The sequence below is a fragment of the Salvelinus sp. IW2-2015 genome, linkage group LG11 (assembly GCF_002910315.2).
Source record: "Salvelinus sp. IW2-2015 linkage group LG11, ASM291031v2, whole genome shotgun sequence".
NCBI classification, from domain to species: Eukaryota; Metazoa; Chordata; class Actinopteri; order Salmoniformes; family Salmonidae; genus Salvelinus; species Salvelinus sp. IW2-2015.
In genome coordinates, this window is record NC_036851.1 from 34,186,386 (window position 1) to 34,201,767 (window position 15,382).

The following is a 15,382-nucleotide window of genomic DNA, read 5'->3' on the forward strand; positions in this document are numbered from 1 at the left end:
TACATTCCCAGAATATTCCCATTTGGGGCACTGGAATGCAAGTTCCCCCAGTTTTCTCCCAGTTTTCCTGGGAGTTGAACACATCCATGGCTGCTAGCACAAATGTTCTGAATTGAAATCTATTGAATTCAATCCATTTATATTGAGCTTATGAGGCCTATACCATTCTGAGTAACACTAGGGAGAAAACAATGGAATATCTGATCAGTATTAGAAAATAACCATTGGAATATGTCAGCAGGCAGTATTAGAAAATAGTTACAGGGAGAGATTCTCAGACACTCCATGACCCTGCCATTTATAGACTTGTGGTTGTGGAAGGGACTCTTGGAGTTTGTCGTCTTTAAGTGTTTCCCCTAGCAGTTTGGGTGCACTGGGGCGGATGAGTTATCATTTGTTGAGTAGGAAGTGAAGGGGAGATGTTGACTCATCACTGCTGTTTCTCACCCCCATATTCCTCATGATCCCCTGGATTTCAATGGAAACCCAACGCTGAGTAAGACTGCACTGTCACTGCTGCTGGCTAGGATATACTGAAGGCCTACACCAGATGTGTCTGATCTGTGTGTGAAGGTTGCCTAGTAACTTCCCCATCATAACACATTGAAACATTTTGATCACTTTAATATGGTCACATTTATCTATATCGTGGTAATCATTAGTCCCATTATGGCAATGAGGCCTACTGCATGAGTAGGGGACTCAACTATTAACATTTAAAAAGCCAAAAAGCAAGTACTATAAATTATAAAAGGTTTTGTAATTATGATGGAAAGCCCTGTCCAGGATCTTTATGGCAAACCTTGGGAAATCATGTCATGCCTAGAGTGGAAACCATTGAGTGCCTCTCAGGGACTAAGCCTGTAGACTACCAGCAATGACATTTCTCTCAGTCTACCAGTAGATGTCAGGCTGTGCGTACCTAGTCTTTGTTTTCAACCCGTTTCATGCCACTGTTTGTAACTGATTACAGCAAAATAAAAATTCGCTAAATCGGTTCTCAAAAGTATGGACGGGTACAAAGTTTAAGCAAAAGAATTTCAAGCCGTGTCTGATTTGATGTTCTTAAAGATGTAACTGAGCATGATGTGAAAATGATCAAGGAAGAATGATCCTCTTTGAAAGGTGGCGATGTGACTATGCCAAGGCGTCGGCTAAAAGGCGTCGGCTAAAAGGCGTCGAGCTAAAAGGCTATCTTTGCGATCAGTATTGTGAACACGAACAGCACAGACAGATAGGACTCCTACCATGATGCTATTATTGTTCAATAAAGAAGCATTATTTCTTCTTGTCTGTTATCAGTAGTGTCTATAGTAGACTTGGCTAGGTAATGTACACTACCGTTCAAAAGTTTGGGGTYACTTAAAATGTCCTTGTTTTTGAAAGAAAAGCATTTTTTTGTCCATTAAAATAACGTCAAATTGATAAGAAATACAGTGTAGACATTGTTAATGTTGTGAATGACTATTGCAACTGGAAATGGCTTGTGCACCGGGGCCTTCCACTCCTCTTTCTATTCTGGTTAGAGACAGTTTGCGCTGTTCTGTGAAGGGAGTAGTATACAGGGTTGTATGAGATCTTCAGTTTTTTGGCAATTTCTTGCATGGAATAGCCTTCATTTCTCAGAACAAGAATAGACTGACGAGTTTCAGAAGAAAGTACTTTGTTTCTGSCCATTTTGAGCCTGTAATCGAACCCACAAATGCTGATGCTCCAGATACTCAACTAGTCTAAAGAAGGACAGTTGTATTGCTTCTTTAAATCAGGACAACAGTTTTCAGCTGTGCTAACATAATTGCAAAAGGGTTTTCTAATGATCAATTAGCCTTTTAAAATGATAAACTTGGATTAGCTAACACAATGTGCCATTGGAACACAGGAGTGATGGTTGCTGAAAATGGGCCTCTGTACGCCTATGTAGATATTCCATAAAAAATCTGCCGTTTCCAGCTACAATAGTAATTTACAACATTAACAATGTCTACACTGTATTTCTTATCAATTTGACGTTATTTTAATGGACAAAAAATGTGCTTTTCTTTCAAAAACAAGGTCATTTCTAAGTGACCCCAAACTTTTGAACGGTAGTGTATGTCTGTAGTAGACAGTATGTACCTGTAGTGGCTAGGGATGTACCTCTGTAGTGTTAGTCTATACAGTAGACATGGCTAGGGATGTACCTCTGTAGTGTTAGTCTGTACAGTAGACATGGCTAGGGATGTACCTCTGTAGTGTTAGTCTGTACAGTAGACATGGCTAGGGATGTACCTCTGTAGTGTGTAGTATGTCCGAGCGAATGGTTGGGGGGATGGAACATAATTATAATTTGTACACTGCAAATTGACCACAAGTAAACCCAAAAAGAGATTGTATTTGAAAATAACAATAATTTCATACCTTGATTACATTGAAACGTGATCAAATTTGTCTCTTTTTATTTGTAGGAATACTTGTGAACCGATTTCCTGAATGACATTTTTGTTGCTGAATTCCTGGTGATTTTACAGTCTAAACCTCCACCTAATAAATAAATAAAAACCCTTGCGGGACGGTTTTGGCCTAGGGGCCATCTATTGCCGAACGCTGCTTAATCTGTACAGTATCTAAAATATTTGTTTACATGACTCTTCTAGATGAGTCACATGATGACCTGGTGTATGTGTAATAGAGAGGTGTCTGGTATATAAGACTTTGACCTCTGTTATTATGCACAGGTCAAGGGGCAGCATTGTGGCAGTTTGTTGAGCAGTAGGCTAGGCTAGATTCTGAGTGATGAATTCATAAATTAATTGAATTTAACACTGCCCATTGTTCCCATATTGGCTCTTCATGAATGAATTGGATTCATTCACCTTCTAAACTGATTATGTTCAACAGGATTTGATAGCCCAACGTGGCCAGATAAACTGTTAATCTGCAATGAAGCATTATGCTGTGGTAAATTAGTTCAGCAACTAAAATAATTWGTCAGTGCGAGCAGCAGAACCTGTTCTTGCTGGCTTGTGGGAGCTTGAATCCTGAAACAGTTGTCTTAAAGATCTTTGACAAAAGGGTATAAGCTCTTGCTTTTATTCATGGTATTGATCCAGTGTGGATTCATAACTGTAAGGGAAGTGTTCATTCATGTTGTGTTATATGTATCTCCTCCTTGTCACAATAAGTTGCATCTTTTTTCTTACAGTACACTAATGGTGACTTTTCATCATGCAAAACAGCACATATCTGTGCAAAAAACCCCATGTGAGTTCCCAATACTGCAACTCGCAATTGAATTGCTATCTGGTCAGAAAATCGCTTCCTTGTAAGCGAATGTTTAGAATGACTGGACTGCTGTTCACATTTTTGTCAAAACATGGTACCGTCCCTCCTTCCTAATCTGCATGGGGACAGGTTGAACCAGAAGTATCTATCACCATGTTGTCACATCAAGCAGAGTCCTGTATGCTCTCATGGGTTGTTGTGTGCCTGCTATCTGGTCTGATTCCCAAATGGCACCCTATTCCCTATATAGTGTACTACTTTTGAACAGAGCCCAATGGATAGTACACTATAGTAGTAGTACACTATAGGGAAAAGGCTGCCATTTAGGACGCAACCCCGTATTATGTTCACATGACATCTCTTTATGGCAAAGAAACTTGACCTTCTTTACCTGCTGTACCTTCCAGCCTCCTCCCTTTATTGTCCCCACCTGGATTTATTACAGCATGCAGTAACTCCCAGCCGAATGTTTACCCAGGTCTGTTCCCTGGTGTGTGTGCGTGTGGCGTGCATGGAGGCATGTGTGTGCTAGAGGTGAGGGAGGAGGGGCCAGGGAGAGAAAGAGAGAAGGAAAAAGAGGGAGGCAGCAATAAGTCTATGGGAGAGAGGGAGAGAGGAGGCTTGGGCCAGCTGAGAGAAACTGTCAGAGTATCAGAGCTGTTTCAGACGGACATTGCAGCGTCATTCACTGAAGCAGTACAGTATTAGGAATCATAAACAGTACACTGGCTAACTTGACCTGGGATGACACTGAACCCACACACACGCATGCACACTTAAAGTAGAACGCACATCTATAGACTTACACACAGACAGGTAAAGGCCCAGTCCCCTTGGAGGGGTACCGGCCCTGTCAACATGGGGAGCTCTCAGTCCCAACAGAAGAAGAGGGGCGGGGCAGCAAACTCAACCAAGAGGAAGACAAGTAACATGTGAGTGAATTGTTTTCTCTAATACCTGTACTTACAGTAACATAAATAGCAGTGGACTATTATTACTATATGAGCTATTGGGACAATGAAATTCTTGGTGAATGTTTCATGAGTTCTTGTTTGTCATAGGTTGTGACGTCTTGTAGGGGGAGTTTACTGTGTACTTGGATGTTTTGGGTTGTCAACTTTGTTATGGCTTGACGAGAATGCTTGTGACCTGTAAGAATGTTTGTGGACCAGAAAGGAACCAGCTTAAATAAATAATCTTTGTTCAAAACTAAGTGTTGGAGACACTATAGTTCACTAGTAGATTTAGACAGAGCAGGGGGATAGAGTTGCTCCCTGCTTCACACACACTATGTAACTTTTCTCTATTTGGATTTCAAAACTATTACAATATCGTCACTTGTCATGTTGTATTTTTGGGCTTGATGGTGTGGAAAAATACGGCCTTTGCTAGTTTTTGCAAGTTATATGTCTTATTATTCCAATTGAGGGATACATAGGACTTCAAATGAGAATAGCTGTGGGAAATGGATTGAGATCAGTCATTTAGTATGCTGTGTATTACAAGCATACACTATGCAACAGTGTTTAAAACAGTCAGTGTATGCAGTGTGTTGTCACCTCCAGGAGTTTCATACTAGAGTGTGAATGAATGGTCTCCGTTCAGCAAATATTCACATACCCCCACTCACTCAATAATAAGGCTTCACAACAGCCTAGAAATGTAGTGTCAGATGTTTGTCTACCGTACCCTCTAGTACATGGTCTGTTTTTGTGTGTGTGTGTGCGCGTGCGTGTGCGTGTGCGTGTGCATGTACACATCTCTGATAATAGGGTATGATGTAACTATTCACACTATCGAGTGCCTATGAATCTTGTGTATTGAATGCTGCCTTTCTTTTCCAATACTTCCAATGGATCTGAGCTGTTTGCAAAGATACCACTGAGATACGTGGAGACATTTTACAGTTGTTGATTAAATGGAAACCCTCAGTTGTTTCATCATGTTTTGTTGAGCAAAGGAAGGGTTAGCTGGCTAACTGATTGATCTCACTGTGTGAAATACATCCTGGGTTTCCACTAGTCCTCCCTGTACTGTCAATGTTTACATGAGGAGATGTCTCTCCGAAAGGGGACCACTCTGCCCCCTGCAGGTTATGCCCACAGAAATAGAATAACCATAACGGAGAATCGCATTCAAGTCAATGTACTGTAATTCTATCTCTATGGTTATGCCATCTCAATAACAGATGAGGCAGCGGACGTAATGGATGCATTTAACCCTCATGCTTTTACTAATACAGTCAACTGTACCTCACATAAAAGATAAATAAAGGCTGCATCACTGTTTGTGTAATAGAGGTGGTTCAGAACCTTGCTTGTGTGATGACTAAACCTGTCCTGAGACCTGAGTTTTGTCGGCTCCCAAAGCTAATACCTAGGCTTTAGCTCAGCAGGCTAACAAATATCGATATTATGGTGCGCTGTTACTGATGGACCACGTTAGATAGATCCATTTCCGGTCACAGTGGTGAAGTCATAAATCAGAAGTTGTGCTATAGACAGTCCTTTAAAGAGGTTAACTGATTTAAATTGGGCCCTGAAGCAAAAGGTTGCCCTTTCCCTCTGAATCTTCTGCCACAGGGGACCTTTTGTTTATGTTGTGTAGAGATGAGTGTCAGGTTCTTCCACTTTCTAAGGTCAATGATATAGATAAAGATAGCTGCTAATACTTTACAAGACACACACTGTGGTGACTTTGTGCTATCCCACTGGACACAGACGTCAATACAATATCTATGCCACGTTGGTTCAATGTCATTTCATTGAAATGACGTGGAAATAACATTGATTCAAACAGTGAGTAGGATGTCATCTAAAAAGATGTATTAAAATCGATAGTCACCTAAATTACATAATAAGATGTTTAATCATATGTTTAACTTGGGTAAGACTCATTTCCCCCCCTACTGTGTTATTGACTTGTTTATTGTTTACTCCATGTGTAACTCTGTGTTGTCTGAAATAAATAAATAAATAAATACACAAATATTCCACACGAGGACGGTATTGAAGCTATGGAACATTTTCTTCTGCAACGTGACCCTAATGAACTACCTTCCAGTGSATGCATTATAACATTGGCTGAAATAGTACTCACACACAACTATTTCATGTTTCTAAATGATTCAGACGAAGGGTACTGCTATGGGATCCCCCATGGCTCCTAACTATGCTAATTTGTATGTCGGTTACATGGAGAAACAGTCTATTTTCAATCCTCTAAAAAATGTTTTCTTGCCTAACATCATTATTTGGAAACGGTATACAGTGTATTGATGATATTTTTGTTCTGTGGAGGGGTGATGCAAAACAGCTCCAGGCATTCCATGCTTTTCTTAACTCCTGTTCTGAACATTTGAGATTTACTATGCAATCTGATAACTGATTTGACGTGTTTCTTGATCTTCTGATCTTGTGTGAAAATAATGTTCTATACACTGATCTTTACAGGAAACCTAYTGATCGTAACAGTTTGTTGAGGGCTGACAGTTCTGTCGAATCAAAGGAATTTGCAAAAAAAACAATCAGATGTCGACAGAAATATGGCTGAGACGCAAAGAAAGTTCAAGGAGAGGGGGTACAAAAATGATCAGATTAATATTGCCATTGAGAAAATTCAAAACAAAACGAGACATGACCTTTTTCAAGGGCAGTCTCGCAAAAAGACGCATTCTTGCATTCTAACTACCCGCTATTCAAAGCGCTCTGAACAAATTAAGGGAATCGTTCACAAACATTGGCACATTCTAAAATCTGATGATAGTCTCGGTAATGTGTTTTCGGACCTTCCCTTGGTCGTATTTTCACAGGGCAGAAATCTCAGAGACCAATTGGTACACTCTGACGTTGGTAATTACCTCCCTAGGAGAGGGGGTGACCTTGATAATTTATTGTTTAAACGAGAGGCTGCCTGGATCTTTAACTTAAAGACCCTTGCTCCCTTCGGTCTCAACGTAGACTTTGATCTGAAGCCATTCTTGTGATTATTGTGACTTTGCCATTGCAATTGTTTGTAAGCTTGTGTAGTCTAAAATGAATCTATGATCGTATGCTATCCATTTGTTTTTTGTATGCTGCTCTTTGTATGCCATTTTAATATTTGAGAATTAACCAATGATATTAGGCCACTCTTGGCCATGATTACAGACACCTGTGTGTCTTTTGACACTATATAAACGAGTCATCCCGCAGTGTTTGTGATTATTCCCTGATGAAGACAGCTTGGCTGTTGAAACGTTGGTAATTACATTTTTGCATCTGAGCTCCTAGAGTGTGCGGCTCTCCTTTATTTTTTAAGTTTAACATTTATACTAGCACAGCCTCTGCCTTATGCTTATAGGACTCTCTATGTCGAGTTAGCAAATGTATATCTCAAGTGCAGAAATGGCCAAACCTTGATAACCACCTTTCTCACATTTGTTCCAAAAAGCTGAGTGAATACATCACAAGACTAGTGAAGTATGACCGCGTGAAACTAAAAATGACCTTATTTGAGACTTATTTGTATGGTTTACGACATTCACATTTTATAGATATCATTCCATTTAGTTGTAGGCCTATATTATTAAAGAGGTATACAGTGATGAAATCAAGACAGCCAGAGAACAGGGTAAAATAGGCCACTCAAGCAGTAGGTGGAGCAGTTTCTGCCACCAGATGGCGCTCTCATCACATGAAGGGGATTTTCCACAGGGAGACTGTACAGTGCAAGGCTTATCAAACCTGGGATTCATCCTAAATGGCACCCTATTACTTATATAGTGCACTACTTATGAGAAGGACCTATAGTGTGGCTGGTCCCAGATCTGTTTGTGCTGGTGTGACAAGAACCCTAGGAGTTGGCAAGACAGAAGAAACAGATCTGGAACTAGACTAAAGCTGTGTTCGAATACTCATACTAACCGCACCACCCATACTATTTGTGACGTAAATTGTGTATGTAGTGTACAGTATGTTAGTGTGGGTATTCTAACACAGCTTAAATGTAACCTTACATACTAGGTAGACAAGGCATATATAATAGACACGCGAAGGCATAGRGATCAGTCTATAGTCATGATTGGAGAGCAGTTTAGATGTCTGTACGTGGATGTGGTCTCCTCCACCTCTCCTTGTGTAGACTCGAAAAACGACTTTAATTTTTACAACGCTCTGACAATACATGAAAAAAAGTAGGCAAATGTTAAGTTTCAGTGATACAGAGACACATGAGATAACTGTTATAAGACGTTGTGTCTTTGAGCCTATGTTGTGCAGAGCGTGGTGATTTTCCCTGTCAGGTTTTTGGACAGGGAAAGTCATGTGCCATGGATGAAAATAACAATGATCATTATCACTGCTCTGAAAATAGACTCACTTCCAGATATGGCTATGCAACAGAGGGGCTCACAACAGCTGACAGATGCTGGTATGTTACATAAACTAATAAAATACATTGTGTTACTTATTATTTATTTATCTCTCTCTCACACACTCRCATATACACAAATACACATGCACACAGAGAAAGCGAGAGAGGGGGAGAGGTCAGATCCCCTTATGAATGTTGTGGATCACACCAAGCAGCAACAAAGTTCCCATAATGAGAAGTTTGGAGTGAAATCAGGCTTATAACTTTATAGAAGAGGACAGACTGGGATGAGGACGTATGAAATGAGGGCCCTGCCATACATAAAATGTCTTCCTTTGCCTGGAGACAGAAATAGCACCAGTGAGGACAGACAGAGCAGCTGGCTAATACAAAACCCACTACAAATGCAAGTGTGTGTGTGTGCGTGCGCGTGCATGTTTGTGAGTGACRAAGAGAGTGTGAGCCTGTTTGTGTTGGCGACATCAGAGAAAGAGAGAGTTGGGTGTCTCCTAACATGCCTGTTTGTAGCTACATATTTACTAACTAGTATATGTTGTGTTGCATGCCTACGAGAGGGATTCACCTCCTTAACTAATATTGTCATCACAATCTTAGCTCCACCCTGTCCGGTAAAAGAGAACAGAGGAAGTAGCCAAAGAGGATTTCTACTTGTGAACGATTGTTATTGTTCCTCCATGCTTGGCTCACTAGAGATACGATGTTAGCAGGCTGTTGTGCAAGGCCCGCTTTCCTGCATGAGGCCATCCTTGTTATTGGGTGTTCAGTGTAAGACTGGCATCATGACTAAACATAGATTTAGTGTTGGTGTTTGTGAAAAGCAGAGAAAAGTGAGAGGTTGCTCCGATCAGTGAGGACATGTGGCTTGATGAGACAGCGAGACAATGTGTTAGGGGATGTGTCATATTCCTTTACCGTCCTCTTTACTAGCCCTCAGACAAGTGTGCGTGTGCTTGTATGTGTGTGTATGTGCATGCATGTGTGCGTGTGTGTGTGTGTGTGTGTGTGCGTGCGTGCGTGCGTGCGTGCGTGCGTGCGTGCGTGCGTGCGCATACATGTGTCTGTGTCTGTCTGTGACTGTCTCAATGTCTGACTGTGTGTGTTTGACTCACTGTTGTCTCAGTGCGGATCCATTTTACCCATACAATTATTTTTTGGGGGGGTGTATTTGTATTTTGTATTTATTAAGGATCCCCATTAGCTGCTGCCAAGGCAAGGGCACAACAGTAGATGGTTGCTGGGAACAGACACAAGCATTCGTCTAATTACTACAGTAGTTCTATTCCCACTGACAGCAGGCCCGGGATTTAAACCAGCATCCCAGTGTTATTATTTTGGCTTCATAAAGGMTTTACGACAGCTTCATTAAGCCTGAACAGATATTGTTTGTTCAAAGTAGAACAGGATTTTGTTACTGCTTTTTTCAGTGGCATGTGTTTTTAGTTTTTCTCAGCTTCATAACTTTCAGTGTGTGTTTGAAATATGAAGCCTGTCTATGTAGCTCTCCTTAGGTTACATAATGAAACATCAGTCATTCTCATACTGTATCCTCCTGAGCACAGTAGTATTGGAGCAGAATGTTGCTAAAGTTTAGCTGCTAACCATACAGGACTGGGTGGGGTCCTGTTTGGAACGGCGCCCATGCACCCCACAGACGATTGCTTTACCCTTCTCATTCATGTTTATGGCTGCCAGTGTTATACTACAACAAACAAGCACAGCCTTAGCATTTCAATCAAGTGGTATGTTTTTGATGTTTCGTAATATAGCATTAATGTGGCCATGTGTGATGTGTATGCGGTTACACCACAATTCTTTTCACTTTGATGCTGATTCATTAATGGAATTGTATGCTGCTTTATGGTTGGATGAACAGCTCAAGTTAGTTCTACACTTTGGACAGGCGTGGTCAGTTGGGATAGAAGTGCATGGGGAATGTTTGGTTGCAACGTTCACGCAACATTCCAATAGCAGACCGTTGACGAGACGTATGTGGCAGGGTCTACAGGAAATCACGGACTACAAAAGAAAACCAGCCACGTCACGGACATCATTTTTCACGCTTTGAGGATAATACCGTGCCACCGTCGCGGCCCGCTAACAAGGACTGTGCTCCCCTCTCACCTTCTCCGTGGCCAACGTGAGTAAGATATTTAAATGTGCTAACCCTCGCAAGGCTGCTGGCTCAGGCAGCATCCCTAGCCGTGTCCTCAGAGCATGCGCAGACCAGCTGGCTGGTGTGTTTACGGACATATTAAATCCCAGTCTGCTGTCCCCACATGCTTCAAGATGGCCACCATTGTTCCTGTACCCAAGAAGGGAATGCTAACTGAACTAAATGACTACCGCCCCGTAGCACTCACTTCTGTCATCATGAAGTGCTTTGAGAGACTAGTCAAGGATCATATCACCTTACCTGTCACCCTAGACCCACTTCAGTTTGCATACCCGCCCAACAGGTCCACAGACGATGCAATCGCCATCACACTGCACACTGCCCTATCCCATCTGGACAAGAGGAATACCTATGTAAGAATGCTGTTCATTGACTACAGCTCAGCATTTAACACCATAGTACCCTGCAAGCTCATCATTAAACTGGAGGCCCTGGGTCTCAAACCCGCCCTGTGCAATTGGGTCCTGGATTTTCTGACGGGTCGCCCCCCAGGTGGTGAAGGTAGGAAACAACATCTCCACTTCGCTGATCCTCAACACTAGGGCCCAACAAGGGTGTGTGCTCAGCCCCCTCCTGTACTCCCTGTTCACCCATGACTGAGTGTCCATGCACGCCTCCAACTCAGTCATCAAGTTTGCAGATGACACAATAGTAGTGGGCTTGATTACCAACAACAACGAGACAGCCTACAGGGAGGAGGTGAGGGCACTCGGAGTGTGGTGTCAGGAAAATAACCTCTCACTCAACGTCAACAAAACAAAGGAGATGATCATGGACTTCAGTAAACAGCAGAGGGATTTACCCCCCTATCCACATTGAAAGGACAGTAGTGGAGAAGGTGGAAAGTTTTAAGTTCCTTGGCGTACTCATGACAGACAAACTGAAATGGTCTACCCACACAGACAGTGTGGTGAAGAAGGTGCAACAGCGCCTCTTCAACCTCAGGAGGCTGAAGAAATTTGGCTTGTCACCTAAAACGGCAACTGTACCGCCCTCTACTGCAAGGCTCTCCAGAGGGTGGTGCGGTCTGCACAAGGCATCACCGGGGGCAAACTACCTGCCCTCCAGGACACCTACACCCCCTGATGTCACAGGAAGGCCAAAAAGATCAGGACAACAACCACCCGAGCCACTGCCTGTTCACCCCGCTACCATCCAGAAGGCGAGGTAAGTACAGGTGCATCAAAGCTGGGACCAAGAGACTGAAATACAGCTTCTATCTCAAGGCCATCAGACTGCTAAGAGCAATCACTCACTCAGAGAGGCTGCTGCCTACATAGAGAATCATATCACTGGTCACTTTAATAAATGGATCACAAGTCACTTTAAACAATGCCACTTTAATAATGTTCACATTAAGGCCCAATTTGGACATTTTCACTTAGGGGTGTACTCACTTTTGTTGCCAGCGGTTTAGACATTAATGGCTGTGTGTCGAGTTATTTTGAGGGGACAGCAAATGTACACTGTTATACAAGCTGTACACTCACTACTTTACAGTGTAGCAAAGTGTCATTTCTTCAGTGTTATCACATGAAAAGATATACTCAAATATTTACAAAAATGTGAGGGGTGTACTCACTTTTGTGATATACTGTATATATTTTCCATCCCTTTAGATTTGTGTGTATAAGGTAGTTGTTGGGGAATTGTTAGATTACTTGTTAGATATTACTGCACTGTCGGAACTARAAGCACAAGCATTTCGCTACACTCGCATTAACATCTGCTAACCATGTGTATGTGACCAATACATTTTGATTTGATTTGATTTGACTGAATCTCATTCTGTTGTAGAATATAATGTGGACCTCTTCTGACAGACAGTCAGCGCTTATGTAACTGAACGCTGTACAAACCTGGCTCACTCAGCATGTGTCTCAACCTTCCCTGGATTACTTTGAACTTGTTGTGCTCTATGGGTTGAACTATTCTTACACCACCTCACCTCAATTCCTCACTGCAGTAGTCCATGTGCAGGTGGCAGCAGGAGAGGAGACTCATGTGTGGTGAGCATTCAGATGTTTGCTCAAGCTTTGGGAACACTGTCATTGTGTTGAAACTGTTGTCAGGATGGGTATTTCAGACAACAAACACTTTAAAGAGTCTACAAATGCTTATAGTATTTTAACCCAACACAATTGAACATACCTGTACCTGGAAAACTGATCAGAATGACAAAATGTATGGAATTCATCATCAGCAATAACTCTCCAATGTATGAAAATGTAATGGACCGATTATGATTTTTCAACACGATACCGATACCGATTATTGGAGGACCAAAAAAAGCCGATAACGATGAAATCAAATCAAATGTATTTTAAAGCCCTTCTTACATCAGCTGATATCTCAAAGTGCTCTACAGAAACCCAGCCTAAAACTACAAACAGCAAGCAATGCAGGTGTAGAAGCACGGTGGCTAGGAAAAACTCCCTAGAAAGGCCAGAACCTAGGAAGAAACCTAGAGAGGTACCAGGCTATGAGGGGTGGCCAGTCCTCTTCTGGCTGTGCCGGGTGGAGATAATAACAGAACATGGCCAAGATGTTCAAATGTTCATAGATGACCAGCAGGGTCAAATAATAATAATCACAGTGGTTGTTGAGGGTGCAACAGGTCAGCACCTCAGGAGTACTCCAAGTCAGTTGGCTTTTCATAGCCGATCATTCAGAGTATCTCTACCGCTCCTGCTGTCTCTAGAGAGTTGAAAACAGAAGGTCTGGGACAGGTAGCACGTCCGGTGAACAGGTCAGGGTTCCATAGCCGCAGRCAGAACAGTTGAAACTGGAGCAGCAAGGTGGCCTGATGGACTGGGGACAGCAAGGAGTCATCAGGCCAGATAGTCCTGAGGCATGGTCCTAGGGCTCAGGTCCTCAGAGAGAGAGAGAGAAAGAAAGAAAGAGAGAGAGAATTGGAGAAAGCATACTTAAATTCACACTGGACACCGGATAAGACAGGAAAAATACTCCAGATATAACAGACTGACCCTAGCCCCACGACACATAAACTACTACAGCATAAATACTGGAGGCTGAGACAGGAGGGGTCGGGAGACACTGTGGCCCCATCCGACGATACCCCCGGACAGGGCCAAACAGGCAGGATATAACCCCACCCACTTTGYCAAAGCACAGCCCCCACACCACTAGAGGGATATCTTCAACCACCAACTTACCATCCTGAGACAAGGCCGAGTATAGCCCACAAAGACCTCCGCCACGGCACAACCCAAGGGGGGGTGCCAACCCAGACAGGAAGATCACATCAGTGACTCAACCCACTCAAGTTACGCACCCCTCCTAGGGACGGCATGGAAGAGCACCAGTAAGTCAGTGACTCAGCCCCTGTAATAGGGTTAGAGGCAGAGAATCCCAGTGGAGAGAGGGGAACCAACCAGGCAGAGATAGCAAAGGCGGTTCGTTGCTCCAGTGCCTTTCCGTTCACCTTCACACTCCTGGGCCAGACTACACTCAATCATAGGACCTACTGAAGAAATGAGTCTTCAATAAAGACTTGAAGGTTGAGACCGAGTCTGCATCTCTCACATGGGTAGGCAGACCATTCCATAAAAATTGAGCTCTATAGGAGAAAGCCCTGCCTCCAGCTGTTTGCTTAGAAATTCTAGGGACAGTTAGGAGGCCTGCGTCTTGTGAACGTAGCGTATGTGTAGGTATGTATGGCAGGACTAAATCGGAAAGATAGTTAGGAGCAAGCCAATGTAATGCTTTGTAGGTTAGCAGTAAAACCTTGAAATCAAACCTTGCCTTAACAGGAAGCCAGTGTAGAGAGGCTAGCACTGGAGTAATATGATCAAATATTTTGGTTCTAGTCAAGATTCTAGCAGCTGTGTTTAGCACTAACTGAAGTTTATTTAGTGCTTTAGCACTAAATAAAGTAGAGCATTTCAGTAGTCTAACCTAGAAGTGACAAAAGCATGGATTCATTTTTCTGCATCATTTTTGGACAGAAAGTTTCAGATTTTTGCAATGTTATGTAGATGGAAAAAATCTGTCCTTGAAACAGTCTTGATATGTTCGTCAAAAGAGAGATCAGGGTCCAGAGTAACACCGAGGTCCTTCACAGTTTTATTTGAGACGACTGTACAACCATCAAGATTAATTGTCAGATTCAACATAAGATAAGATAAGTTTAATGCTAGCTAGCAACTTACCTTGGCTCATTGCAGCCACAAGGTCCTTTTGACGCTGCACTCGCGTAACAGGTGGTCAGCCTGCCACGCAGTTTCCTCATGGATTGCAATGTAATCGGCCATAATCAGCGTTCAAAAGGGCCGATTAGCGATTGTTATGAAAACTTGAAATCGTCCCTAATTAATCGGCCATGCCAATCGGTCGACCTCTATCCCAAACCCTATCTTCAAGCCTCATTGGAGCCAGACGGCAGAAACCTCAACTAGAGAGAGCCTCCCTCTCTTCCACAATGGAAAGGCTTGTTGCTCTCATGGTTATTTACTTGCCGTTCCGGATGTGTATAAGGGAGCACGAAGATTAGGTAATGTCGGCTTGAGCATATACACTACAAAAGTATGTGGACACCCCTTCAAATTAGTGGAT

At 42.6% G+C, this 15,382-nt stretch overlaps 2 protein-coding genes across 3 annotated transcripts in view; both read left to right on the forward strand.

Moving 5' to 3' along the window:
* Window positions 1-15,382, forward strand: part of plpp5 (phospholipid phosphatase 5) — a 207,390-nt gene that overhangs the window by 26,337 nt on the left and 165,671 nt on the right. The gene's annotated exons all lie outside the window — the stretch shown is intronic.
* LOC111970269 (transforming acidic coiled-coil-containing protein 1-like) overlaps window positions 3,840-15,382 on the forward strand; it is a 43,713-nt gene continuing 32,170 nt past the window's right edge. Inside the window, exon 1 of the mRNA XM_023996921.2 lies at window positions 3,840-4,193. Within this exon, the coding sequence (XP_023852689.1) occupies window positions 4,120-4,193 (74 nt within the window). The 5' untranslated portion in view covers window positions 3,840-4,119. The remainder of the gene's footprint in view (window positions 4,194-15,382) is intronic.